The sequence below is a fragment of the Lepidochelys kempii genome, chromosome 8, assembly GCF_965140285.1.
Source record: "Lepidochelys kempii isolate rLepKem1 chromosome 8, rLepKem1.hap1, whole genome shotgun sequence".
Lineage (NCBI taxonomy): Eukaryota > Metazoa > Chordata > Testudines > Cheloniidae > Lepidochelys > Lepidochelys kempii.
In genome coordinates, this window is record NC_136387.1 from 3,336,741 (window position 1) to 3,362,629 (window position 25,889).

Here is a 25,889-nt window from a genome sequence, read left to right on the forward strand (position 1 = left end):
CTCCTAGGTCCAAAGGCTCCACGCGAGCGTGCGGGAGTGTGTACATGTGAGTGCCGCGCTCACCCAGGTGGGTGGGTGTAAGCGATGCTCTGAAAACGCGCCCGCTCTCCCAAAAAGAACAGGGGGACTTGTGGCACCTTAGCGACTCACCCATTTATTTGAGCGTGAGCTTTCGTGAGCTACAGCTCACTTCATTGGATGCATTGAGTGGAAAATACAATGAAGGGAGCTGTCGCCCACGAAAGCTTCTGCTCAAATAAATGGGTTAGTCGCTAAGGCGCCACAAGTCCCCCTGTTCTTTTTGCAGATACAGACTAACACGCCTGCTCCCCTGAAACCTCTCTCCCAAGTAATCATGCAAACCCGGCGTGTGTGTGTGCACATCTGCTACTGAGTGTGCACAAAATACACTGTGAGCGTGAGCACAATCACCCGACCTGCCCATGCAAACACTGCTGGAAAAGGTGGCCTGGTATTTTTTGTGAGTTTCCTTTGCACTTTTGCGCACACTTGACTCTCGCTGTGAAGCATTCTGGGGTAGTTTGGCTACGCGGGATGCCAGGTTAATAAAAAAAAGTGTCCCACAGGTGCCACAGCAAAACTAGGGATGGCTGACCAGCCGATCGATCAGGGTTGAAATTCCTGTGTGCCCCTCAATAGCTCAGTCCTTCACCGTTCTGAGATGGGCCCTGAAGAGATGCAAGGTCCAGGAGCACTTCAGGAGACAGGAATTTCTCCTGGGGGCTTTGTTTTTCTCCTTGTTTCTGCTTGGGGCTAACAGGGAGAACTTGCACCAACTGCCATTAAATACGAGGGCCACATAGGTCGTTCGTTAGCACAGGGGATAGCTAGCCAGCATGGTTCAAGCGGAGTTCCAGGGGAGCATAGCTGAATATTGTCTGACCAAACTGGGCGTAATATTAAATCAACCCAATAAATGACTTACACGGTAGCATGCAGGACCTTGTATTTACAGAGCAAGACATGTACCATGGAGCAGAAATTAAAAGCAAATAAGAGGCTTTTTAACAGAACAGTGAGCTAATAAAACACATGCACATTCGTACCGCAGAGAATATCTACTTTTACTAAAAGAGATTTCGCATGCAGATATTAACCTATTCAAAGAAATAGTTCCGAAGGGCTTGTGTTGTTTTAAATATTGGTAGAAATTATTCTTATGTACTTAGTACTGTAGCCAGCCACTGCATTTTGCGTTTTGGGGCTTTCAGAGAGGTTTGAAGGAAGAGAAGGGAGACAGATGTGTTTGAATTCAACCACAGATTGGTGAATTCAGGGAGCATTGGGTGAAATCTATGGTCTGTGTTATGCAGGAGGTCAAACTAAATGAGCCCAGTGCCTGCCTGCCCAGCCTTGAAATCCATGAATCTTTGACACTGAACTAATGGTGATTGAGAGGCTCTTCCATGCATGCACAGAATTAGCAATGACAATGACAGATAATGACAAAAACAATGGGACATAATTTCAATGGGACTGCTTGCTTATTTCGTGTGAGTACAAATATCACTAACTACCAGCAATGTACTGTCAGGAGTGGAGCTAAGCAAAATACAGAAGAAAGATTTAAGTAGGGGAAGGGGCTTGGACACGTCAGGTTTCTGTCATAGCAACTTCTTACAGGAGCAAACCCATTAAAATTACACCATATGTAGAACAAGTTCGATCATTTAAAAGCTCTCCCTCGCATTGTGAAATTCCATCCAGAAAGGATGTGAGACAAACGTGAGGGTGGAGAAGCAACTCAAGGAATGTAATGGGCTCAGTTCTACTCCTATTAACATCAGTTTGAATGTTGCTACTGACTTCAGTGGGAGGAGGATCTGTTGTTGTTTTCTAATGTGTTCCATAGTGAATAGAAGCAATGTTTTCTAAATGCACGTGGCAGACAAACAGGTTGTTTGATAACCACTTTAATATGGCCATGGGGTTGGACATCTCTGACAAAGGGCCAGAGCCTTCATCAGCATACCTGGGACTTCTTAGCTTTCCAAAGCATCTGATTTGTGCTACCCCATTAGTACAGTTCTAGGAGCTCAAAGGGAAAGCGGAGTGAAAACTGTCCAGCGAGCAACTCAGTTATATTACATTTTTAATGCAGCCTAACCATTGCATGCCCAACTTAAAGGTATAGAGAGGTGGGGATTGCAAATCACCATCGAGGGTCTTACAATTGCACCAAGTGGCCAAAGGGAATTAGGCACCTTTTGTAGTGATAATTAAGGCGGCCCATTTAGACAGTTGACAAGAAGGTGTGAGGATACTTAATGTGGGGAAATAGATTCAATATGTGTAATTACATATTTCTTGTCAACTGTCTAAATGGGCCATCTTGATTATCACTACAAAAGTTTTTTTTCTTTTCTCCTGCTGATAATAACTCATCTCAATTAATTAGCCTCTAACAGTTTGTATGGCAACTCCCACCGTTTCATGTTCTCTGTATATGTATATATATATCTTCTTACTATATGTTCCATTCTATGCATCCGATGAAGTGGGCTGTAGCCCACGAAAGCTTATGCTGAAATAAATTTATCAATTATGGTATTTCTGCTCATGTCCAAGACAAATTATTATGAGTCAGTTTTAATGTTGGAGATCCGGTCATCCAGCTTCCTTCCCTCCCTCTCACCACCGGCTGTGTATTGTGACTGTATGTACACAGCAACCCACTGTGGACACAACAGCCCCTGCCCTTTCATCAAGTGAGTCCACTAACCAACTCAAGCTGGAAGTCTGTAGAGATAAGTAAAACCAACAGAAACTGCCTTGTTTTTCGTTATTCAGCCGTAATGGCCTTATCAGTGCGGGGCCATTATGTTGTTTCCCCAGCAAATGTGAAGCTCATTTTTTTGTTGGTCATTTGACTTTTATCAGGGCTTCCCATCGTAGCTCCAGACCAGGAGGTCACTGGTTTAGACAGATTGCAGCAGCTGAATAAAAATGCTTCTTAACTTTATCACACAATCAATCCAAACCACGTGCCCACAGTTTTTAGCATAAAAAAAATACAGGATGGTTTCTGGTCTCAGCAAGTCTTGGGCTAAATCCTGCCATTGTTACCCAACCCGTCTTCAGGCAAAATGCACATTGTGAGTGCGGGTGAGTTTATAAGGGCCAGGCAATGACTGCAGGATTTGCCTCCTGAGTTGGTAATTTCACTGGTGGATGCAGGTTAGCAACCATGGTATCGGCACACTCTTGTACGTACCAGATGTCTGACTGTGAGCTTCAGGGAGATGGTTGAATATGATGAACGCTCTGTATGCATTGCCTGACTAAATTAAACTCACTCCAGTGTTGCTTCCTGTCTGTAAAATGGGGATAATCTTTCTTCCTTTTTCCCACTGTTGGCCTGTCTTGTCTATTCAGGTGGCATGTTCTTTGGGGCAGGTTCTGTCTCTCACTTTGCGTTGTCCAGTTTCTAGTACAATGGGCCTTGATCTCAGTTGGGGTCTCTGGGTGCAGCTATAGTCATAAAAAAGGGAGAGGTTTGATGTTACATTGTGTTCCCAAAAGGAAAGGAGGACTTGTGGCACCTTAGAGACTAACCAATTTATTTGAGCATAGGCTTTCGTGAGCTACAGCTCACTTCATCGGATGCATGACATGGCTGCTACTCTGAAACCTGTCATTGTGTTCACACTAGGTCCTGTAATCCTGTATGAAACCATTTTCAAGCACCTTTGTGGCTGCACAGTTTATGTCCATATGGAACATGGTCACAAACTTCTTCAGAAACTGTGCTTTGGACTTGCTCTGGGGGCTGCAGCTCCCTGCGGCAGGGACTGTCTTTTTGTTCTGTGTTTGTACAGCACCTAGCACAACAGGCTCCTGGTCTGTGACTGGGGCTCCTAGCACAGCTATGCAAATTATTATTTTGCAAGAATAATAGTAATTAATAAATACAAGGCATCATTTCTGCTAGCATAGCTGGGGAAAAAAAAGTGTCCCTGCACATACTAGGTATTTAAACTGTACGACACCAGTGCTAGCTACACACATGTTGGGAAATGATTCAGAACTGTCCTTGGCAACCCCTCTTTAATAGGGTTGTAACTAGCTCAGCTCAGATGCCAGTGTGGACAGGGCTGGAGAACTATAGGGAAAGTGACGGGGTGTACACTCCACACTGGCAGCAAAAGGGTTAATAGGAGCCTGAGGGCTTCAGTTAGCAGCACCTGGAGGGTGTGGAGAACCAATTTATTCCCAGGCCCAGCTGGGGGAGGAGCTTGGAGGAGTGGGAGAGAGCTAGAAGGAAAGAAGCAAGTTTGGGGGGGAGAGTAGGCCTTGGGATCCTCTCCTGAGATGGGCATTTGCACAGTAGGCGGGGAGAGATATGGAGAAACCACAGGAGTGGGGTGAGCCCCTGCAGGGAGCCTTGAGAAAAGGGCAGGAAGTGGATCGCTGGGGAGGTGTTGCTTGCCACTGGAGTTGGAAGGGACTCTGCAGAGCCTAGAAAGGGGCTGGTGGAAGGAGTAGGAGGGAGCAGACCTTGGCTGCTAACTAGAGTCCCTGGACTAGAACCTGCAGTAGAGGGAGGGCCTGGGTTTCCCTGCTGCCCACCAAGGAAGGTGGCATGAAACAAGAGGTATGGACTCCTGGAAGCCCAGAGACAAGGGATGTAAGGCTCACTTGGCCCAGAATCATGAGCTGAGGCCTGACATAGGGGTGTGGAACAGCTTCTGAATGAGGAGAGATTTAAAACAAGACTGGGATTGTTCAGCTTAGAAAAGAGATGACTAACGGGAGATATGAGGGAGGCCTATAAAAATCATGACAGGTCAGGGGGAAAGTGAATAAGGAGTGTTATTTACTCCTGCACATAACACAAGAACCAGGGATCACCCAATGTAATTAATAAGCAGCAAGTTTAAAACAAGCATAAGGAAGTACTTCTTCACACAAGGCACAGTCAACCAGTGGAACTCATTGCCAAAGGATGTTGTGAAGGCCAAGACTATAACAGGGTTCATAAAAGAACTAGATAAGTTCATGGAGGATAGGTCCATCAATGGCTATTAGCTAAGATGGTCAGGGATGCAACCCCATGCTCTGGGTGGCCCTAAACCTCTGACTGCTAGAAGCTGGGACTGGACAACAGGGGATGGATCACTTGATAAATTGCCCTTCTACAGGGAATATAAAATTCTCAGCTTCAGGTGAGAGAAAATGTTCCTGGTTGTTTTTAGCTGCCTAATAGAACTAGGATGAGAGAATTACTAAAAAAAAAAAAAAAAAAGAAGCAAAGGAAATCATGATGCCTCATTTTACTGACCCCATCACTGCTTCCCTGGGGCTACTTCATCGCCTGGGAGTTTTGTCCTGATTTATGTGCCCGGTGAGCTTCTGTCCATGTGTGATGTAAATGGCGGCATCACTACTGAAGGCACAGTGCAGTTAATTTGCCTTCATAAACAGCTGCTTTTAAGAGGTTTGATCCCTGCAATTTTTGTCAAACCTGCAATTTACCAACTGGGTTCAAAGCGATTTGTTTCCCCATCAGAAGGAAGGTCACTGCAGTAGAAGGTCTTTGAGATTGTGGTTGCAGAGGAAATAAAAGGGGGAGACATCAGATTTCCTCCCCATTCTGGTAATAATGTGACACACGCATGCTTGTTAGCAAAGGGCACCTTCACAAGCAGTTGTTGACCCAAACAGAGAGAATATTAAGCAGGGCCTGCTGGGAGGGTTTAATATCTGCTCCATCTTACTGCTGCAGGGTGATGCCCCCAGGCTGCTATTAAAGCAGAAATATGTTCCTGATCTGCAGTCCTGGTAGCTTAGGCCTTGCCTGTACACATCAGTGGCACTGATTTCACTGAATTGCTTAAACCCATTCAGTGAAAAAAGTGGTGCAAACCTTGGTGTAGACACATGCCATTTTAAGCCTGACCTATCCATTTAGCTTGTGTTGGTTTAACTGACACCGGTAAATTGACCTGGCTAACAAGTTTTAAACCAATACGAGTGTCCAGAGTGAGGTTTGCAGCAGTTTAAATCAATTTCAAAACTAAGTTAGTTAAATTAAACCAGTGAAACTGCTGTGTGTGGACAAGGGGTCAGTCTTGGTAAAGGGGCTGGCTGAATAAATGTTCCGTCCTAACATTCTGCCATTCACGCAATGTTAGCACATGCACTATTGGGTTCTTTATGAGCCATTGCTTTGAGAAAGGGAGAGATGGCTCCTGCACTTAGAATGATTTAACCATTAATTAAATTAAAGATAAGCAGAGTCACAACTGGAGCATCATATTCACCAGGTTTATAGTCCCAGACCTGACCTTATGTGGCCAGAGAGCTCATCAACAGAAAACTAAGAGAAGGAATCTGTAGAAAGGGACAAAACAGGGTCAATAATCTCAGGCACTGTATAAATGTGAAGTTTCAGAGTAACAGCCGTGTTAGTCTGTATTCGCAAAAAGAAAAGGAGTACTTGTGGCACCTTAGAGACTAACCAATTTATTAGAGCATAAGCTTTCGTGAGCTACAGCTCACTTCATCAGATGCATATCGTGGAAACTGCAGCAGGCTTTATATATACACAGAGAATATGAACCAATACCTCCTCCCACCCCACTGTCCTGCTGGTAATAGCTTATCTAAAGTGATCATCAGGTGGGCCATTTCCAGCACAAATCCAGGTTTTCTCACCCTCCACCCCCCCCCCACAAATTCACTCTCCTGCTGGTGATAACCCATCCAAAGTGACAACTCTTTACACAATGTGCATGACAATCAAGTTGGGCTATTTTCTGCACAAATCCAGGTTTTCTCACATCCCCCCACCCCCATACACACACAAACTCACTCTCCTGCTGGTAATAGCTCATCCAAACTGACCACTCTTCAAGTTTAAATCCAAGTTAAACCAGAACATCGGGGCGGGGGGGAGGAAAAAACAAGAGGAAATAGGCTACCTTGCATAATGACTTAGCCACTCCCAGTCTCTATTTAAGCCTAAATTAATAGTATCCAATTTGCAAATGAATTCCAATTCAGCAGTTTCTCGCTGGAGTCTGGATTTGAAGTTTTTTTGTTTTAAGATAGCGACCTTCATGTCTGTGATTGCGTGACCAGAGAGATTGAAGTGTTCTCCGACTGGTTTATGAATGTTATAATTCTTGACATCTGATTTGTGTCCATTTATTCTTTTACGTAGAGACTGTCCAGTTTGACCAATGTACATGGCAGAGGGGCATTGCTGGCACATGATGGCATAGATCACATTGGTGGATGTGCAGGTGAACGAGCCTCTGATAGTGTGGCTGATGTTATTAGGCCCTGTGATGGTGGATTGTCATGCACATTGTGTAAAGAGTTGTCACTTTGGATGGGCTATCACCAGCAGGAGAGTGAATTTGTGTGGGGGGGTGGAGGGTGAGAAAACCTGGATTTGTGCTGGAAATGGCCCACCTGATGATCACTTTAGATAAGCTATTACCAGCAGGACAGTGGGGTGGGAGGAGGTATTGGTTCATATTCTCTGTGTATATATAAAGCCTGCTGCAGTTTCCACGATATGCATCTGAGGAAGTGAGCTGTATCTCACGAAAGCTCATGCTCTAATAAATTGGTTAGTCTCTAAGGTGCCACAAGTCCTCCTTTTCTTTTTGTATAAATGTGAAGATTTTTCCAGATGTATTGTCTCTGGAAAAAAATGTCTGTCACACGTGTGTGCAATCCAGCATTTTTGTTTCATTGAAACTTTGTCCTTTGATTTTGTGTAACTTCACCCACAATTCGCTCTGTGAGAAATTCTGATCTAGTATTATTATTACATGGAATAACTAAGAAACATCTTCAAAACATTGTACAAACGTTGACTTATAAATGGCTTGTGTGTTTTTTGCATTGAAATGACCTCTTGCAAGGGTTTGATGCAGTCTTACCTTCACTCCAAAATGCGTGGGATTTGTTGGGAACACATGCAGGTATCTTAATGACATGTCTCCTGAACATAGAAATATGACAGCTTTGTGCCTTTTCACTACTTCCCCTGACAATTGCTTACCCACAAACAGACAGGAACCTTTTCCGGCTGAGATGTGCCTGAGTAGCCTAGCCCCAGCTCATTTTTTGTTGCCACCATCATGAATATATACACAAGTTCCTTGTCTCCTCTCCCTGTCCCATTGGCATGAGCCTCGGAGTGGGCTTCTCCCCTCCCCGTGCAAAGTGACTATAGATTAGAAAAGCGACAAGCTGGGTGAAGTGATATCTTTTATTGGACCAACTTATGTTGGTGAGAGAGACACGCTTCTCTGTCTTATCAATAGAAGTTGGTCCAGTAAAAGATTTAAATTTTTTTATTAAAGCTAATGTTAAAAAATATATATATAATACAAAGGTAGGGAAAAGAGTGTCTGTACATCTGGTTTCAGAGTAGCAGCCGTGTTAGTCTGTATTCACAAAAAGAAAAGGAGGACTTGTGGCACCTTAGAGACTAACCAGTTTATTTGAGCATAAGCTTTCTTGAGCTACAGCTCACTTCATTGGATGCATTCAGTGGAAAATACAGTGGGAAGATTTATATACCCATTGTTTCATGTTCTCTGTGTATATAAATCTCCCCACTGTATTTTCCACTGAATGCATCCGATGAAGTGAGCTGTAGCTCACGAAAGCTTATGCTCAAAGCAATTGGTTAGTCTCTAAGGTGCCACAAGTCCTCCTGTTCTTTTTGTGCATCTGGGTATAGTGCTTAGATTATCCACAACTATAAAGTTAGTTTTTAAAAGTCATATGATAGAGTACATAATCAGCAATAACCCAAATTTAGGTGAATAGATTTAACAGTACAGTTTAGATATTCCGAACACTCAGATATATCACTTGTGAAAAGTTGTCCAGAGATTTGGTTGTAGAAAGCAAAATATATCAGTGAGTGGCGACTGTCCCTCAGTAATTGAGAATTAGGTTAGTTGTCCATTTAGAAAATACAACATTACTTCACCCACCTTGTCTCTCTAATAGCCTGTGATGGACATGGCTACACGTACATTGCAAACAAATTAGAATAATCGCATCTGACTCATTCTACACAACACAGATGTACAGTATCTGATATGAGGATTAAGGCCACGGGGAATCAGGCTATAGAGTTATAATAACCTTTGCCACTGCATTTAGTCACTTGCAAGTTCAGACAGGTGACAAGAAAGCCTGGCAAAGCAATGAATTCTTCTATCTGCTCTGTTTAGCTATCCCACTTTTGAATGGAAAAGGCTGCTCCAATTTGTCTCCCATAAGTCACTGGACCCACCTCTCATCTATTTATTACCTCATTTGCTGGGATTTATCTCATATGATTTCTTAAAACAAACAAATAAATAAATAAATCAGAGCCCTCCTCCATTTTCTGAAACCAGGGAGTCCTCATCCTCGGCTCATCTCTTAGCAATGTAGTTACACCTGAAATACTGGTTTACAAACCATGTGCAAGATGAGGGGAGGATAAGACCATTTTAAGTGTGACTAATACCCTCAGCAACATGGAACAGCCTTTCCTTTCAGCCTCTCCCCCTTCCACTCACATACCCCAGCCTAGGAACGTAATGGAACAACTCAGGATATCAATTATCCTCCATTAGAAATAAGATGAAAACTTCATGCTGAATCTGTTGCCACTGGATGCCTAATAAGTGAAATTGCTTTGGAAACATGCTTCCGAAGAACAGGGCGGAAACATTCTACTGTGGTGTGGTGTAATCTGAGAGCCTGAAGGAAGAGAGTCTCCTGCTTCAAATGGGGGAGAGATCCTTTTCCTACTGATAATGAGCTGATTGCCATGGGGGTTCGGGGAATTGCCTGTTTTTCAGATGATCGCCTTTTAAGAACATGGGGGGAAAAGCTTGAAAAACTGGACTTCAGTAGGAAAACGGCCTTTAATTTAGCAATTCTCAACATAACTGTTGTCTGGGGGTGAGCTAGTGATTCCAGTGTTGCTCACTCTCATGACAGAATAATATTTAGACTGGGGTCATGTTATTTCACAAAAATCTATTTCATCAGAAAAAAAGTTTCTAGCCTTCGTGGTTATGGAAAAAAGGGTTAAGTGTGACCCAAGTATATCGTAAAGGCTCAAAAAGTAAATTAACAGAACTCCACATTTATTTATTTAAAATCTCCTTTCTGGAGGGCTTTACTCATATTTTTGAATGTGTGACATTGGCAATACTGTTTTACAGCAGAGGCCTGTCCATCTGGGGTCCCCTGGGCTCTATTCCTGGCTCTGCACTGGCCCAATAATGACGGTAGAATACCAGACAGCCTGGCAGCTTTCCCAGGGGGTTGCAGTGCTAAGATGTGCTATATTTTCTGGGGAGTTTTCTTTTGCACCCCTCACTGATGTTTGCACTTCCCCCAAGAAGCAATTGTAGGTGAATTCCTGCAGGCAAAAGGCCAAGACAGGGTTTTCCTCAAGAAGAAGCAAGTCACATGTCCCATCTTGCTGCCATGCGATGTTTATGGCCTCCCTGTTCGCCTTTGTATCCATGACAGGAGAAGACAAGTGGCAATTGATATGCACGGGCATCAAGTGCTGAGGGAGGGGGAAACTCACTGTTATCTGCTATTGATCCAGAGACAGGCTTAATGCCTGGCAATTTGCAGCTCAGGTACAGAGATTCCACTAGACTAGTGAGGATAACTATAGGGACATTCATTAGAGGCTTCCAGGCATCAGATCAAGTGGATTCTGTAAGGACAGAGTGCAGAGGCAGAGTGATACACTGTTCCAAAGGTCATTTTGTTTGCAGATCCCTTATCTGCAAAACACTTACTCCAAAACTTGAAATCAAGTGAAACTCAGATGGTTGGGTTTTGTTGGGGGGAAGAGTGGTTGTTACAAACATGAAAGGAACCCTGGGTGTGTGGAAATGTTGGACACTAGTTTTGAGCAAATGTGGGCAGTTTTGAGCCAAATAATGAAACAAGAGTAATGAGATAATATGTTTTGCATTTACGTAGTTCCTTTAATCTGATTTTGTCTGTCAGCCAGACTCATTCCCCAGCTATTCTTTATGCAAAAGTTCTATAGAACTGAAAAAAAGGAATTCTGTCCCTGTTGTAGAATTTCATCCAATTGTTTTCAAACCCACGCGAACACTACAAACAACATAAAGGATCCCATTCTATTTCAATGGATGCCTATACGTTTTGTTCCTATTCACTTTCAGAGGCCTTTCCCATAAACAATCTTGTGAAGCTGTCTTTTTAAGGTGGCCCTGCCACAGACAGAGTGTGCTCTTAAGGCAGGAGTATCTTTTTAGGTTCTGTGAATTTGATTCAGTTAAATTGATTTTCCCTCCTTTCCCCCACCCACAGTCCTGTGCTAAAAATTACCTTTGTCTCTTCAGCTGTACTGACTCAAGCTACATTCGTACAGCGTAACCGGTTCCAGGGAGGGTCAGTCCTGGGACAGGAGAGCTTGAAGAGACTTCTAAGTGATGCAGGCTACAATGGGAATGATCCAAAATCTGGCACTCTTTCCTCTCTGATCATTACAGAAGCAGTCCCTCCACCTGGTGTTAAGCGGGCATTGTGCTTCAAGAGGTGCCTGAGATTTAAAACCAAAGTCCTGACCATTTTAGGCCAGTAAAGATAGGATGCACTGACGCAAGTGTGTTTCCTCTGCATTGCAGCTTCTACGGTGCCCTTAGAGGGAACCAAAGCATGAAGGGTGCATCCAAGTGGCACTAACCCCTGGGAGAAGGTGACAGCGAGAACCTGGTGGAGTGCAGAAGCCCCTTTTGACACAGCAAGCTGTGTTAGTGCAGTGAATCTGGACCATAGTTCAAAACTGTGTTGAGTCGGGCTTGTCCGCTCTTCCATCAAAGCTTTGTGTGTGTGACTGCGAACTGGGTTTGCAACTCGAAATTATTTTGCAGAAAGTGTCTGTTTTCCCTTGAAATTTTTCATCTTTCTTATTGTTGGAAAAGGAGGAGCCTGAAACATGAAGAATGTTTGGGTTTCGACAAAAAGTCAAAATTTTCAGCAACATTTAACAGCCTGCCATTTTCGCAGGCATAATTTGACATAATTTAGGATTTGCCCATTTCTCCAATGAGCCCCACTTTTATTTTTCCCAATTACAAAAAGCATCCCACATTTGTTGTACTCATTGGTGGTTGCTGTGTCAGGGGACATATTGCCAGGTACCAGGTGCTTTATCGTCACAGAAGCATTTTTAATAGAGATGGAAGCTTCTGTTGACCAACACAGGAACAACAAAAAAAAAATACAAAACATCATCTCCGGCTGCACAGCATTCATGAATTAACACCATATTCAATCACAAGCAGAAATATACTTCACCATAAATAAATTTAAATTCATTGTACAAAAACCCCCAAGTAGCTCTTCATACAAATATGGTACATTGGACAAGTGTTCTTGCAAACATTTTTTTTTAAACGTTCAAGAACAAAGTTTTGCTCTGGTTCACAAACACATAAACCAACTGAATTGGAATAATATAGGAGAAAAAGGACAAGAGTGTTCACCGCTCCTAACAAGTGGTGTTGGAGAAAAGAATGCCATTGAAGTAGAGTTTGAGTTGGTTTGATTTCCCCTTTCTACTGGGCTGCTCAAAATCAAGTACATCATCATCAAGGAATGGGGCTGTGCACTGCATTTCATAGATTTTTAAGGCATGAAGGGATCATTATGATAATCTAGTTGGACCTCCTGCATAACTCAGGCCACAACATTTTATCCACTAATTGCTGTATCAAACCCAACAACTTCTGTGTGCATATAAGGAACACATACATCCAGTCTTGATTTAAAGACTCTGAGGGCATATCTACCCTGGAATGTAAGCCCAGGGTTAGTAGAACTTCAGTGAGCAGACCATGTGTTTATTAAGCCTTGAGAGTCTACATTCATCTGTAAACCGCCCCCGCCCCACCACCCCTCCCACCCCCGGGTAGGAATTGTTGAACCCTGAGGCGCCAGCATCTACACTGCATTATTTGGACCTGAGTCCAACAATCCATGTCCCAGACTTGCTAGTGCCCTCCCTCCCCAAAACGTGGCTGCTCTAGCCTTTTGTTAGTGATGCAGAGTGGAGAAACCTGACTGTCCAGAAGACGTAGAAAGTTAGCCCATGGGATTGTAGGATACTTTTGGTGGTACCCAGAGCAAGGATCCAAGCCGTGGGTTAGCACAATTTGTGTGTAGACGGTAGGCTTGAATCTGAGTTCGAACCCTGGGCTTACTCTGCAGTGTAGACATATCCCAAGTGCTGGAGGATTTACCACATCCTTTGGTAATCTGTTCCAGTGGTTAGTTACCCTCACTGTTAATAATTTGCATCTTAAAGACTAAAGATTATTAGATTAAAAAGAACAAGCAAAACAGAAAAGGTTATCCAGTTCATTCAATGGCCCTATCTTGAAACCTTTACTAAATATGCAGTCAAAAAGGATTTGAGAACAGGAGCTAAGATCTACACAACTGACTTGCATCCTTTTGGTAGAAAAGGGTATTGAAATCAATTGCATGAATAAAGGTTGTATGACTGAGCCCTTGCTGCCATCCCACACTACTTGAGCAACAGCGTAAAACACCCGCATAAACCCTACAGCTGAAATATACTCTGTTTTAATCATACGGCTTTGGTTTCCTGCTCATAATTTTTTATTCTTCCCCCCCTCTCCTACCCCCTCCCCAAACAGGTCCTGAGAAGGGTGGGGAGGTCATTTTGTTCAAGCAAATTCCCCATGCATGGACAACAGACACATATATTGGTCCATGCATTCCATTTCAGCTCATCCAACTGTGCTTTATAGGCCTCAAGAACTAATCCCCTAAAACAACAGCTAAAGAACATTACATTTCGCAAGCTGATGTTCATACGTGGTGAAATACACCACAACTCATTCACAGCCTAAGTGCTGGAAGACAGGCTTTAATCGCATACAGCCAATTGTGTCTAGCTGCTGGAGCTAGGCCGTGTGGTACACTTCACCCTTATATATTAACCTTGTAGTGTTTTGTGCCACAACCAGGCCCACCGACAGAAATTCCGGGCCCCTAGGGAGGCGAAGCCCAGGGTGGAAGTGATGAATTCGTGACTTCCGGGACCGCCTGCGGGAGCCAATTGCACTGGCCTGTGGGGCCCCCCAAAACGCGGGGCCTGCAGCAGTCGTGCACACCTAGGAGGCCTGCAGGCTTGGACTGCGACCCCTCTTCCCCCACCTGCGGGGTGGGGGGAAGGCCTCGGGCTTCGGCCCCCTCTCCCCCACCTGTGGTGGAAGGGCTTGGGCTCTGTGCCATTCCCGGGGTCATGCAGTGACTTTGTTGTCAGAAGGGGGTCGTGGTGCAATGAAGTTTGAGAACCCCTTTAGCCCAAGAAAAAATACCAGTTAGGATCTTTTCTGTCATCTCATTTCACACACAAAAAAAAGTAACATACCTGATGTCCCCACTCTGCTAACCCAGATTTTTTACACGTATGTAGGTCCACTGACTTCAGTGTAGTAACATCAGGCTGATGTAACAGAGCAGGGAACCAGGCCTTTCATCCTTAGTAGAGGAGCAGTTATCATATATAAAGCAGAACCTTTCAATGTTTGTGTCCTTGAACATGCTGTTCTTCCTCCAGACGGGATGGAAAAAAATCCCCCCTCTCAGACTCAAGTCTTTTCCTGCCTGATGATTTGAAATGATTTGAGTCAATGATCTGAGATGATTTCCCTCAGCCTTCATGTTAGTTTCAGATTAAAATGCACCAGAGATTTCTTTTTGTAGCTGAAACAGTTGCCTCAGGAAACTCAAGGTGGCCAATATGCCCAGCAGCGCTTGAGGGGGATATTCACTGGTTGCCAGGGAAACAGAGGTAGGTCTCCAGGAGAACAAAGGCATCTCCCATCAGAAATTCACCTCTAGCCAACAATATTGAGATGGCTTCTGGTCTCAGACAGAATGTTCCAGATGGGACACCTCTTCAACTGATCTACTTACTGTTCCCTCAGACAGAATAACTGCTCGCTGTCTCTGGCTTCTCAGCATTTGTGAGAGCAGTGCATTGTCCTAAATAAGCTGAACCGAGTGTCTGGGTTATGTTGAGATACAGTGCATCAACACTGCTGTATTACATAATGGCAAAGGTCTGATTTAACCTAAATAAAATCAAGAAATTAAAACTTTCTCAGTGGTGAGGTCAGGGTGGATTAGGAGAGGTGCATGTGGCCTGGCCAGTAATTCTTAATTCCGGAGAGAAGGTTCTGGTCTCATCTCTATCTGTGTAAATCTGGAGTGACTTCACTGAAGTCCAAGGGGTTACTCCAGGTTTACCCCTGTGTAGATGAGATCCGGATCTGGCCCCTTAGCTTTTGCCACATTAAACAAGACCCTTCATCTCACTTCAAAGAAGCTGATGTGGGGAAGAAGGGAACACAATGAGTTTTGAAATGTTCCTTGATGTTTCAACTAGGTTCTTTTAATCTCACAGGATCCTGGACAATGTTAAAGAATCAGAAGGAAACAAAATCCTGTATTTGCTTTGTAGAACCCTCCGGGAACTGTATTAATTTCCTTTCTGATGCTTATTTCATTTCCTCTGCTCTAAAGGATCCTGCTGTTTCTGTGTGATAGGGTTTCCGTTCACCCGGACTGGCACTCTCCATGCCCTGTAGGCATATGTAGTGGAGGAACTCATTTGAAACAAAGAAATCTGTCACTCAAGAATGGACACAAATTGTAGCTTCCAGCTCATTGTCGAATGTGGATGTTTGATCCTTGGCTAAAAGCCAAAGTACATGTACATTCTGGAGGTAAGCTGGGCTGCCAGGATCACTGATTCCTCCTCCCACCCCAGGAATATAGCGAGTAGAATTTTCAGGTAAATGTAGCACACAGCATTCATTAGGAGATTTCACTGTTTACTCCCTGGTAGATATAGCTTCAGGGGGCACCTCTTCTGAATTAGTAGTGGGGATATGGCCTGTAGTGGGAAAACATCAGGATGGTATCTTGTCTCCCAGCTCTCTGAAATGCAGAGGACAGCCATTCAGTCACTCACGGCTAGTCTGAAACCCATGCATCACAAAGCCCCCTTACCAAGCAGCGGAGAGAGAGAGTCTAGAAGGGAAGAAGACGTGGTGAAAAGAGCGGGGAAATCTCCAATCCTAGATGGACAGTGATGCTAGACTCAAACTCTGAATCAACTTGGTTTCCTTTCTCTGGACAGGCTACTTCTTCCTCTGTGGGCTGCCAAGTGAGAAGCGCTGCTATTCTGCCTCACCAAACAAGGGGCGTCTTCAAACTCTCCTGCAGCAGTCATGCATCACAAGGGGAAGTTCCACAGGCCTCACCGCACCCGCAGTGGGAGATGGCTTCTGGCGCTCTGAAACAATCAGCTTGTGCCTGGAACTCGACACCTAGGACTCTAATATGGCTTCAGAGTTTTGGGTTCGACGGGTCGTACCACAGAAAAACAAAACCAAAAAAACCAACCCACCGCATGGAAGAAAAGCACATCCTGCCCCCTCCCACACCCAGTCTTAAAGCTACAGATAAAGCCAACCACAGGGATGCTACAGCACATACACTCAAACAGGGCCAGATAGGAAGATGTGTGTGTGTCAGGTGTACCCAATCTCTCTTGTTGCCAGAGCCACATGGTCAAGTTTCCCCTTCCCAGTTCTTGTTCTGATCCAATCTCTCTTCCTCCCTAATCCCAAAGGGGTTTAATATCCACGCTTAGCAAGTGGTAGCCAGGGACTGGTGGATGGGGGGCTGGAAGCAGCGCACGTGCTCAACCGTGGAGCTGTCTGTTTCCACCGACTTCATGTACTTGTTCAGGATGGCGAAAATCTCGTTGTTCAGAATCTGATACTTCCTGATGCGGTCAGCCATCTTCTTCAGGGGCTGGAGGGGGGAAAGAACAGGCAAAGAGAGATGAAGCAATCCCTCTTGCTCAGCTGGAAAGCATCAACAGTGCCACTAGCCCACTACTAAGAAACCTCAGTGGGGCAGTTACAACCCCTGTTACATTTCCCCACAGTGGACAGCGAGTCACCTCCATTCTATAGGCCAATGAGTCATGCCAAAGCGTGACAGGACCAGTATGCTGTACTCAGAAGAACCCACGTCTAACCTCATTCCCCCTCCTCCCCAACTTACTTATTGCTAAAGCCAGTGCAATTACAGTATGGCTAATGGGCATTATTATTAATTATTATTTGTATGCAGCTCCCCATGGCCAAGCTGAAGGTCCGTGCTCTAAGAGCAAAAGGGTTCAGTTCCCATGCCCCATTGAAATCTTGGCTTCTCCGCTGCAAGTCCAGGTAGGAATCCCACAGCGGATGGCTCTCGCCCAATCTGGGCATTGTTTAAAGACACAGGGCAACACTAGACACGCTGGGTCCCCCGCTGGGGATTCAGAGCCTTGGGATCCATCTGTGAATAACAGCGCGATCCAGTGCAAGAGCAGGGAGAGGGTAGTTTTGCGTTACTGACCCTTCAAAAGGGGGTGGGAAGTGGCTGTCCCCGGCCTTACCACATTCTTTATGATTTCATCCTTCCCATCCTGCCTCTGCACCTTCAGCAGATGATAACAGAAGTCAAAGAGGTCGAAACGTCGCTGCTGCCCGAGGAGAACAATGACGGAGCAGCCGGCCCAATTCAAACCATCTCCAAAGCACTGCCTGGAGAGGGCCAGAGAGACGTGAGGGAAGCTGCTTAGAGAAGGGTTGTCCCACATGATATGAGTCACCTTCCTCACCGAATTCCTGCTGTCTTGACTCTTTCATGCAGCTACAGCATAGATGTGTGTGACAGCAAATGAACTAAAAAGCAGCCATGCAGAACCCCCGTGGAGCCAGCCTGTCTTCTCAGAGCTCACCCAGGCAGCATGGCCTCGCAGAAAGAACTTAGAAGACCTGGCTTCTATTCCCAGCTTTGACAATGAGCTGCTCGGTCACCTCCAGCAAGTCACTTCCTCTCTCTGTGCCTCAGTTTCTCTTCCCATCTTTTATCTTCCTATTTAGCTTGAAAACTCAATGGGCAAGGTCTGTTTTGCTGTGTTTGTACAGCACCATGAGGCCTTGATCTTAGCTGGGTTCCTTAGGGGCCCCAGTAATAGAAATAAAGAACAACAGGATGCAAGTTGTGAGAAAAAGTTAAAACAAACCTTCCTCCCCTAAAAAACTAAACAGACCAGAAGGCTGCAGCTAGGCCAGGGGTTCTCAAACTTCATTGCACCGTGACCCCCTTCTGATAACAAAAATTACGACACGACTCCAGGATGGGGGACCAAAGCCTGAGTCTGCCTGATTCCAACTGCCCCAGGTGGGGAGCCAAAGCCTGAGCCCCGTGCCCTGGGTGAGGAAGGGGTCAAAGCCAAAGCCCCAGGGCTTCAGTCCCAGCCAAGGGGGCCTGTAACCTGAGACCTGCCACCCAGGGCTGAATCCCTCAGGCTTCGGCTTCGGCCCTGGGTGGTATGGCTCAGGCTTCAGCTCTGAGTCCCAGCAAGTCTAATCCAGCCCTGGCAACCCCACTGAAATGGGGTTCCGACCCACTTTGAGGTCCCAACCCACAGTTTGAGAACCGCTGAGCTAGGCTAAAGCAGTATAATATCACTTCATTGACAAGGGGTTGTTTCATCACCACCCTTATTGTGGCTGTGCAGAAATGAAGGAAAAATATCAATGCACTTGGTGTAAGTGGAAGAGTTGTTGTGAAATCTTCCTTTACACTAGGGATAACCCTGGTATCTTAACCAGTGCTCCCTCTCTCTCTCTGTTGCCTCAGGCTGTGGGAGATGTAGCTGACGGTGGCCTCATTTGCCTGTATTTTCAGCTCAGTGCCTGTCCTCACCTCATGCTCTATCCCGGCTTTTACATTTTCTGCGAATGTTACTACTTGTGAATGATGCCAAATCAGCAGCCCTGGAGACTGGGGTCCTCTGCTCAGCTACAGAACAGGCCTGGCCCAATCTCCCCAGTTCCACTGCAGTCCTGAGGGATAGGCAATGTGGCCTAGTGGCCAGAGCACCGCACTGGGACTCAGGAGACCTGGATTCTATTCCTGTCTCTGGCCTGTGGAGGGACTTTGGGCAAATCGGCACCTCTGTGCCCTCATCTATACCGGGGATAATGATCCTAACCTGCTGTGAGATCTACTGACAGTTGCTATACAAGAATGCGGTGTTATTATTCCAGTTCTGTCTCTCAGCCCATTGTATTCCTGGCCTCTCTTTGTGGGGGATGGCTTTTGTGACTGGGATACCCCTGGCAGCGCCAAAACTATTTCATACGGGCTGCCATTAGACAGTCGTGCCCAGCTGCAGCGGGCTTTGAACTGGCAGTGGAGGTAAAAGGCTCTGTATTACATTACTGATCTCTGAGCCATCCAATCCCCGCGCCCCTGTGTTATAAATGATGCTCTAATCACCACCTTGGTTGTTACCTAGGGTTCCATATTATCACAACATGCTTCTCTGACTAAGAGCCTGGGTATCCCTCAGAATCCCGGGCATGCCCAGCTGGCACACGTTCACCGACAAACAGCGTGCATACTCACTCTGCAGTGAACTCGTTCGTCCCCACGGGGATGCAGTACACAAACTGCATGGCACTCCAGAGCCGGTGGAACTCGACACACTCATCCACGTGCATGACCCCGTTGGTAGGGGGAGGCCCACGCCAGATTGGGTCCTGCAGGTAGCTGCGAATGCGTGTCAGGATCACCTCGAACATGGAGAGCCCGCAGCACAGCCGCTCCTTGGTCAGCAAGTCACCCTCCCGAGCAATGGCTATTTGCTGAGAAGGAAGATAACCACAGAAACAAAAGTGGATGTGTAATGACCTCCCTTTTGGAATTCTGCACTGATCGCCATCCCGTCTCTCTCAGTTCTTTCACATTTGATATCATATTCCATGCAAGACCCAACCTTACCTCTGACAGATGTTCCCAAGGTACGCCCCTCCTGAGAACAGCCATCCCACTTAGGATAGGGCAGAAGAATATAAAGGACACAGTCCTCAAATATTTTTCATAACTCTAAACATTTTTATCCTTTGGAAATAACTGAATACCTTGGAAGTTAGAAGCTGAAGTCTGTTTTCTTCCAGAAGCATTTAGCCTCAATCCTGCCTGCACACTGCTATGTTACTGTGGGACTACTCATGACTGCTGGACTGCATATACTGGATTGTTTCTGTCATACCACTCATGGATAGGTTTCAGAGTAACAGCCGTGTTAGTCTGTATTCGCAAAAAGAAAAGGAGTACTTGTGGCACCTTAGAGACTAACCAATTTATTAGAGCATAAGCTTTCGTGAGCTACAGCTCACTTCATCAGATGCATATCGTGGAAACTGCAGCAGGCTTTATATATACACAGAGAATATGAAACAATACCTCCTCCCACCCCACTGTCCTGCTGGTAATAGCTTATCTAAAGTGATCATCAGGTGGGCCATTTCCAGCACAAATCCAGGTTTTCTCACCCTCCACCCCCCCCCACAAATTCACTCTCCTGCTGGTGATAGCCCATCCAAAGTGACAACTCTTTACACAATGTGCATGACAATCAAGTTGGGCTATTTTCTGCACAAATCCAGGTTTTCTCACATCCCCCCCACCCCCATACACACAAACTCACTCTCCTGCTGGTAATAGCTCATCCAAACTGACCACTCTTCAAGTTAAAATCCAAGTTAAACCAGAACATCTGGGGGGGGGGGTAGGAAAAAACAAGAGGAAACAGGCTACCTTGCATAATGACTTAGCCACTCCAAGTCTCTATTTAAGCCTAAATTAATAGTATCCAATTTGCAAATGAATTCCAATTCAGCAGTTTCTCGCTGGAGTCTGGATTTGAAGTTTTTTTGTTTTAAGATAGCGACCTTCATGTCTGTGATTGCGTGACCAGAGAGATTGAAGAGATTTGTGAGAGTGATCTTGGGAGACAGGCCAGTCCTTGCCTACAGACAGCCCCGCAACCTGAAGCAAATACTCACCAACAACCACATACCACACAACAGAACCACTAACCCAGGAACTTATCCTTGCAACAAAGCCCGTTGCCAATTGTGCCCACATATCTATTCAGGGGACACCATCACAGGGCCTAATAACATCAGCCACACTATCAGAGGCTCGTTCACCTGCACATCCACCAATGTGATATATGCCATCATGTGCCAGCAATGCCCCTCTGCCATGTACATTGGTCAAACTGGACAGTCTCTACGTAAAAGAATAAATGGACACAAATCAGATGTCAAGAATTATAACATTCATAAACCAGTCGGAGAACACTTCAATCTCTCTGGTCACGCAATCACAGACATGAAGGTCGCTATCTTAAAACAAAAAAACTTCAAATCCAGACTCCAGCGAGAAACTGCTGAATTGGAATTCATTTGCAAATTGGATACTATTAATTTAGGCTTAAATAGAGACTTGGAGTGGCTAAGTCATTATGCAAGGTAGCCTGTTTCCTCTTGTTTTTTCCTACCCCCCCCCCCCCCCCCCCCCCAGATGTTCTGGTTTAACTTGGATTTTAACTTGAAGAGTGGTCAGTTTGGATGAGTTATTACCAGCAGGAGAGTGAGTTTGTGTGTATGGGGGTGGGGGGGATGTGAGAAAACCTGGATTTGTGCAGAAAATAGCCCAACTTGATTGTCATGCACATTGTGTAAAGAGTTGTCACTTTGGATGGGCTATCACCAGCAGGAGAGTGAATTTGTGGGGGGGGGTGGAGGGTGAGAAAACCTGGATTTGTGCTGGAAATGGCCCACCTGATGATCACTTTAGATAAGCTATTACCAGCAGGACAGTGGGGTGGGAGGAGGTATTGGTTCATATTCTCTGTGTATATATAAAGCCTGCTGCAGTTTCCACGATATGCATCTGATGAAGTGAGCTGTAGCTCATGAAAGCTTATGCTCTAATAAATTGGTTAGTCTCTAAGGTGCCACAAGTACTCCTTTTCTTTTCACTCATGGATAGTAGACCATGAAGCCTGCTCTGTTACGGTCGGGTGATTGGTAACACCTGAGCTGAGCACACTAGTTTGTGATTCTAGTCCCTGAACACACTTGTTTGCTATGATAGGATTGTTCAGAGCAACTGATCCAATATGTGTGTGCAAATACCTAATAGGCACACACCCAGTTAGACATATGCAAACACTGGTATGCAACTATGCATGCTTAGCTTTGAAAAACTGGTTTATGCAGACTTTGAAAACAGGATGCAAGAACAGAGAGGATGTCAGGTACATTTTGATTCTCCCAGCCTTGCCATGATCTCTTTAAAAAGCAGGAATGATGTAACATTCTTGGCTTGTTTTTTAGGTAGGATTAAAAAAAAAAGCTCTGAAAAATATTTGAAGCCACCAAAAACTTAGTACTTTTTCCCCCCAGTATATTTTAGAAGAAGTTTGAGGTAACCAACTTCATGAACTTTTGGGGGTGAAATGTATAGCCGCACCGAGAACTGAATAATACCTACTCTCAGATACACCCGTGCAAATCTGGAATAGTTCCATTAACATCTGTGGAGTTACCCAGATGTACACTGTGTAGCAGAGCAGACTCTAGCCTCATTTCATCTCCCAGTGACTGTCACTAACCCTAGGGGCAAAAAGGTGATTTAGGGCATAAAAGCAACTGTGTCCTTTGCCCTAGCAGAGCAGCTCTGATTATTGTCTGTAGCAGCAGAGAGTTGTGCTAGTTTGAAAAGTATCATTAGTTAACTTTCCTTCGTCTCTTGTAATTGTTCTGTTTCGTGCCATTTCCACCTGCTTTGTTGACTCCCACTGCTTCCTCCCAGGGCCCATGCAGTTCGTTAGGAAAATGGTGCATTGGGTTACAATTACCTTTGCCAAGCGTAACAAGGCAAATGGAAGCATAGCTTTGTTACCATGCGTGCCTGGCCAGGGAGTCAAAATGTGTTGGGTTTGCTGTGGTCACAGAAGATCACCCCTGTTTGAGTGTTTGTCGAGGTGTTTTATTCCCATGGACAGAGCACTTTACTCCCGGTGTTACATGGCACATGCATGCACAGCAGATGTCGCACTTTCTAGCTCTACTGCCCGTGCTAGGGGGTTTCCTGTGGCTTTATGCAGGCTTTAAGCAGCTGCTATATTTCTGACTCTCCCAGTAGCTTCTATAACAAATACATTTTTATCTGATCTGGATCAATACTGGGGTTCCAGGGATGCAGGTCGCAGATGGAAGGGGCAGATGTGTGGCCCAGGTAGACAGTGAGAATGTGAGTGCTCAAATTACTTAAAAGACAGTGCATCCAAATTAATGTCGACTTGTGGGGATCTGGTTTTGGAAACATCTGGAGCTCATTCCGCTCAGCTGATTGCCCTAATAAGTAACATTTTAGCCACCTACAGAGACAAATCTAGTGGCAGCGGATCCAGCCATCCACTCTGTCCTTTATGTTGCCCTAAACCACAGGTCCCCACTAATCAAAATCCAGGAACTCCTGAAACTCATCTCCACCAGACGTTTAAAAAGCCCTGGCGGTGCTCTGACACCCCATTTCATTAGAAGTGGTTTATGCAGGCAGTAGCCTAAAGCCTTTTTGTTTGGTAAATATTGAAACTGGAAGTTCTACAATTACTGTCTGCTGCAGTTACAAGGACAGCCTGGTAGCATAAACGCACAAGGCCGTTAATATTTAACGAAGAGCAAATATACAGAGAAAGTCAAGGGAGAGTACAGATTCTGCAAGGCAGCAGCACCAGCTCTAAATCTGTTAAACTTTGGCATGTGGGTTTCACATAACTGCTTCACTTCCCCGGTGCTCAGACCTCAAGCTGGTAGAGGTGGCAGATATGCCCTAGTAGATAGGTGGGTAGACTGATTCCTGCTGACCTGCAGAGCAGTGTTAAACTCACAACTGCAGCACGCTTGTAGCACAGCAGCTTGCCTACAATTTCAAGGCAAATATATTTAATGGGCCCACACCAATGTGCCCACTAAATCTGCATGCACATGGGCTGGTGGGCACAGAAACCGACATGACTTTAGAGTCTGCTCAGCAAGCTGAGGGACTGTATTATTGATTAACAGTATTATTGTTTGTGGGATCCATATGCCATGCACACCAGTTTCAGTGTGGTCAGATTGTCTGGAATGAACTAGTCCAATAATCTTAATATATGATTTTTGAAGAAACTGTAAAGGGACCAATTCTGCCCTCAGATGCACACGTGGGGCTACCAGGGACGAAGCAGGATCCACAAGCATGCAATCAAGGGCAGACTTTGGTCCTATGACTGATCATCAGAAGGCCTTGATATAAAGCTACTACTGCCATCTGGCTACTACTGCCGTCTGGCTGCCCACCAGGCTGACAGCAGCTGGAGGGCAATACTCATATTTCAAAGCCAGACCTAGAGTATGAAGTCCCATCATCCTGTCCCAGTTGTCAGAAACACGCCTGTGTTGTGTTCTCGTGAATAGCTTTACGGTGGGAGGGTGAGGGCAGCATACAACTCATGAGCTGCGGCAACTAAGGGTGGGCTTTGCAGGTGGGTGGGCTTTGCAGGAGTGCCGAATCTCTCACTGACTGTGTGGGGCGCGGGAGGGGACAGTTAGGCTCACTCTGCTAAATGTACATTTTCTCATTCTTGTTGGGGAGTTTACTCAATGAGCCATTCTGGCACCTTTGATTCTGCACTGAAGTCACATGCAAATGATGATTTATGTCCTGCTCGCTGCCTGTTTGCTTGTCATTGTATAAACACAACCTACACTTAGCCCCCTTTTAATGCACAAACCCTCTACAGCTTGGGCCAAAGCCATAGAAAGACTCTCACTGACTTCAGTCGGCAGTGGATGAGGCCCTTAACCACAGCATTTATTATGTAAACTGCACAGGACCAAATTTTCATTAATGGCATCCAAACCCGAACAGCTGAAATGTGCTCGTAAGTTTCCAGACACCTGTTTTTAGGTGCCTATATCTTCTGTGCACAAAAACATTGATGTTTGTGTCCAAAACTGCATTTCCAGGAGCAGTGGGGCACTATCAACAAATACAGTTGTGTTTATTTACATCTGAGTTTCTGAGTTCTCATAACTTTGGTTCCCAAAAGAATGTACGTGAAGAACTTGGGAGCACACTAGAGTGAGTCAATTTTTAGTGGGAAAAATGAAATACCTTTTGTTTGATCATTATAAATATGGTGAGGAGAAGCAGCAAGTGGACTGCATACAGTAGAATTTAAGGATGATTTTGCAAGGAAGGATAGACACACACACATAAAAGCACAGTGGTGATTTATATCTCAACAATGCCCCTTTACAAAGGGAACTATATGGGAGATGAGAAGTGCCAACAAATCAGAACAGAACCCTCTGCTACACTTTCTGTTTTTTTGCTTCACACTATTCCCAGAGATGCAAAGTTCCACATGACCTTGAATTATAAATATGATCCACTGGAAAATAGGAAAGTTAATTGCCTGGATCCTGTCACAGATCTGTCACTTTTTATTGCTGGATGTTCATTCCAGCTACAGAAAATTATTGTGTGAGGAAGTTAATCTAATTCAGTGTCTCAAATACATCTTCTTCTATTAACTAAAAGAGAGCAGCATTTTGGTAGTGACACTGGGTGAAATCCTGGCCCCACCGGAAATCACTGAGGGTTCAGCCATTGACTTCAGTGGAGCCAGAATTTCAACCATTATGTTTGTTTATTTTGGTGAGAGATTTAAAAATGGGATCATAACTTCAGCATAAAAGATAGATCTTTCCATTAAGACCCTGATTCAAGGAAGCATCCCTATGCAGGAAAGCATTTAAATGCATGCTTAACTTCAAGCACACGCTTAAGCCCCACGCACATGTTTAAAGTTAAACAAGTGCTGACATGATTTC

General features: G+C 45.0%; 1 protein-coding gene across 5 annotated transcripts in view; it reads right to left on the bottom strand.

The window, feature by feature from the left end:
• Positions 1–12,193: 12,193 nt before the first annotated feature.
• The window catches only part of CYFIP2 (cytoplasmic FMR1 interacting protein 2), a 77,091-nt gene continuing 63,395 nt past the window's right edge, over positions 12,194–25,889 (bottom strand). For all 5 annotated transcript variants that reach the window (XM_073355218.2, XM_073355219.2, XM_073355220.2 and 2 more), the window contains 3 exons: positions 19,558–19,796; positions 17,534–17,681; positions 12,194–16,902 (listed from right to left, as the gene is read on the bottom strand). In XM_073355218.2, the coding sequence (XP_073211319.1) occupies positions 16,735–16,902; positions 17,534–17,681; positions 19,558–19,796 (555 nt within the window). In that variant the 3' untranslated portion in view covers positions 12,194–16,734. The remainder of the gene's footprint in view (positions 16,903–17,533; positions 17,682–19,557; positions 19,797–25,889) is intronic.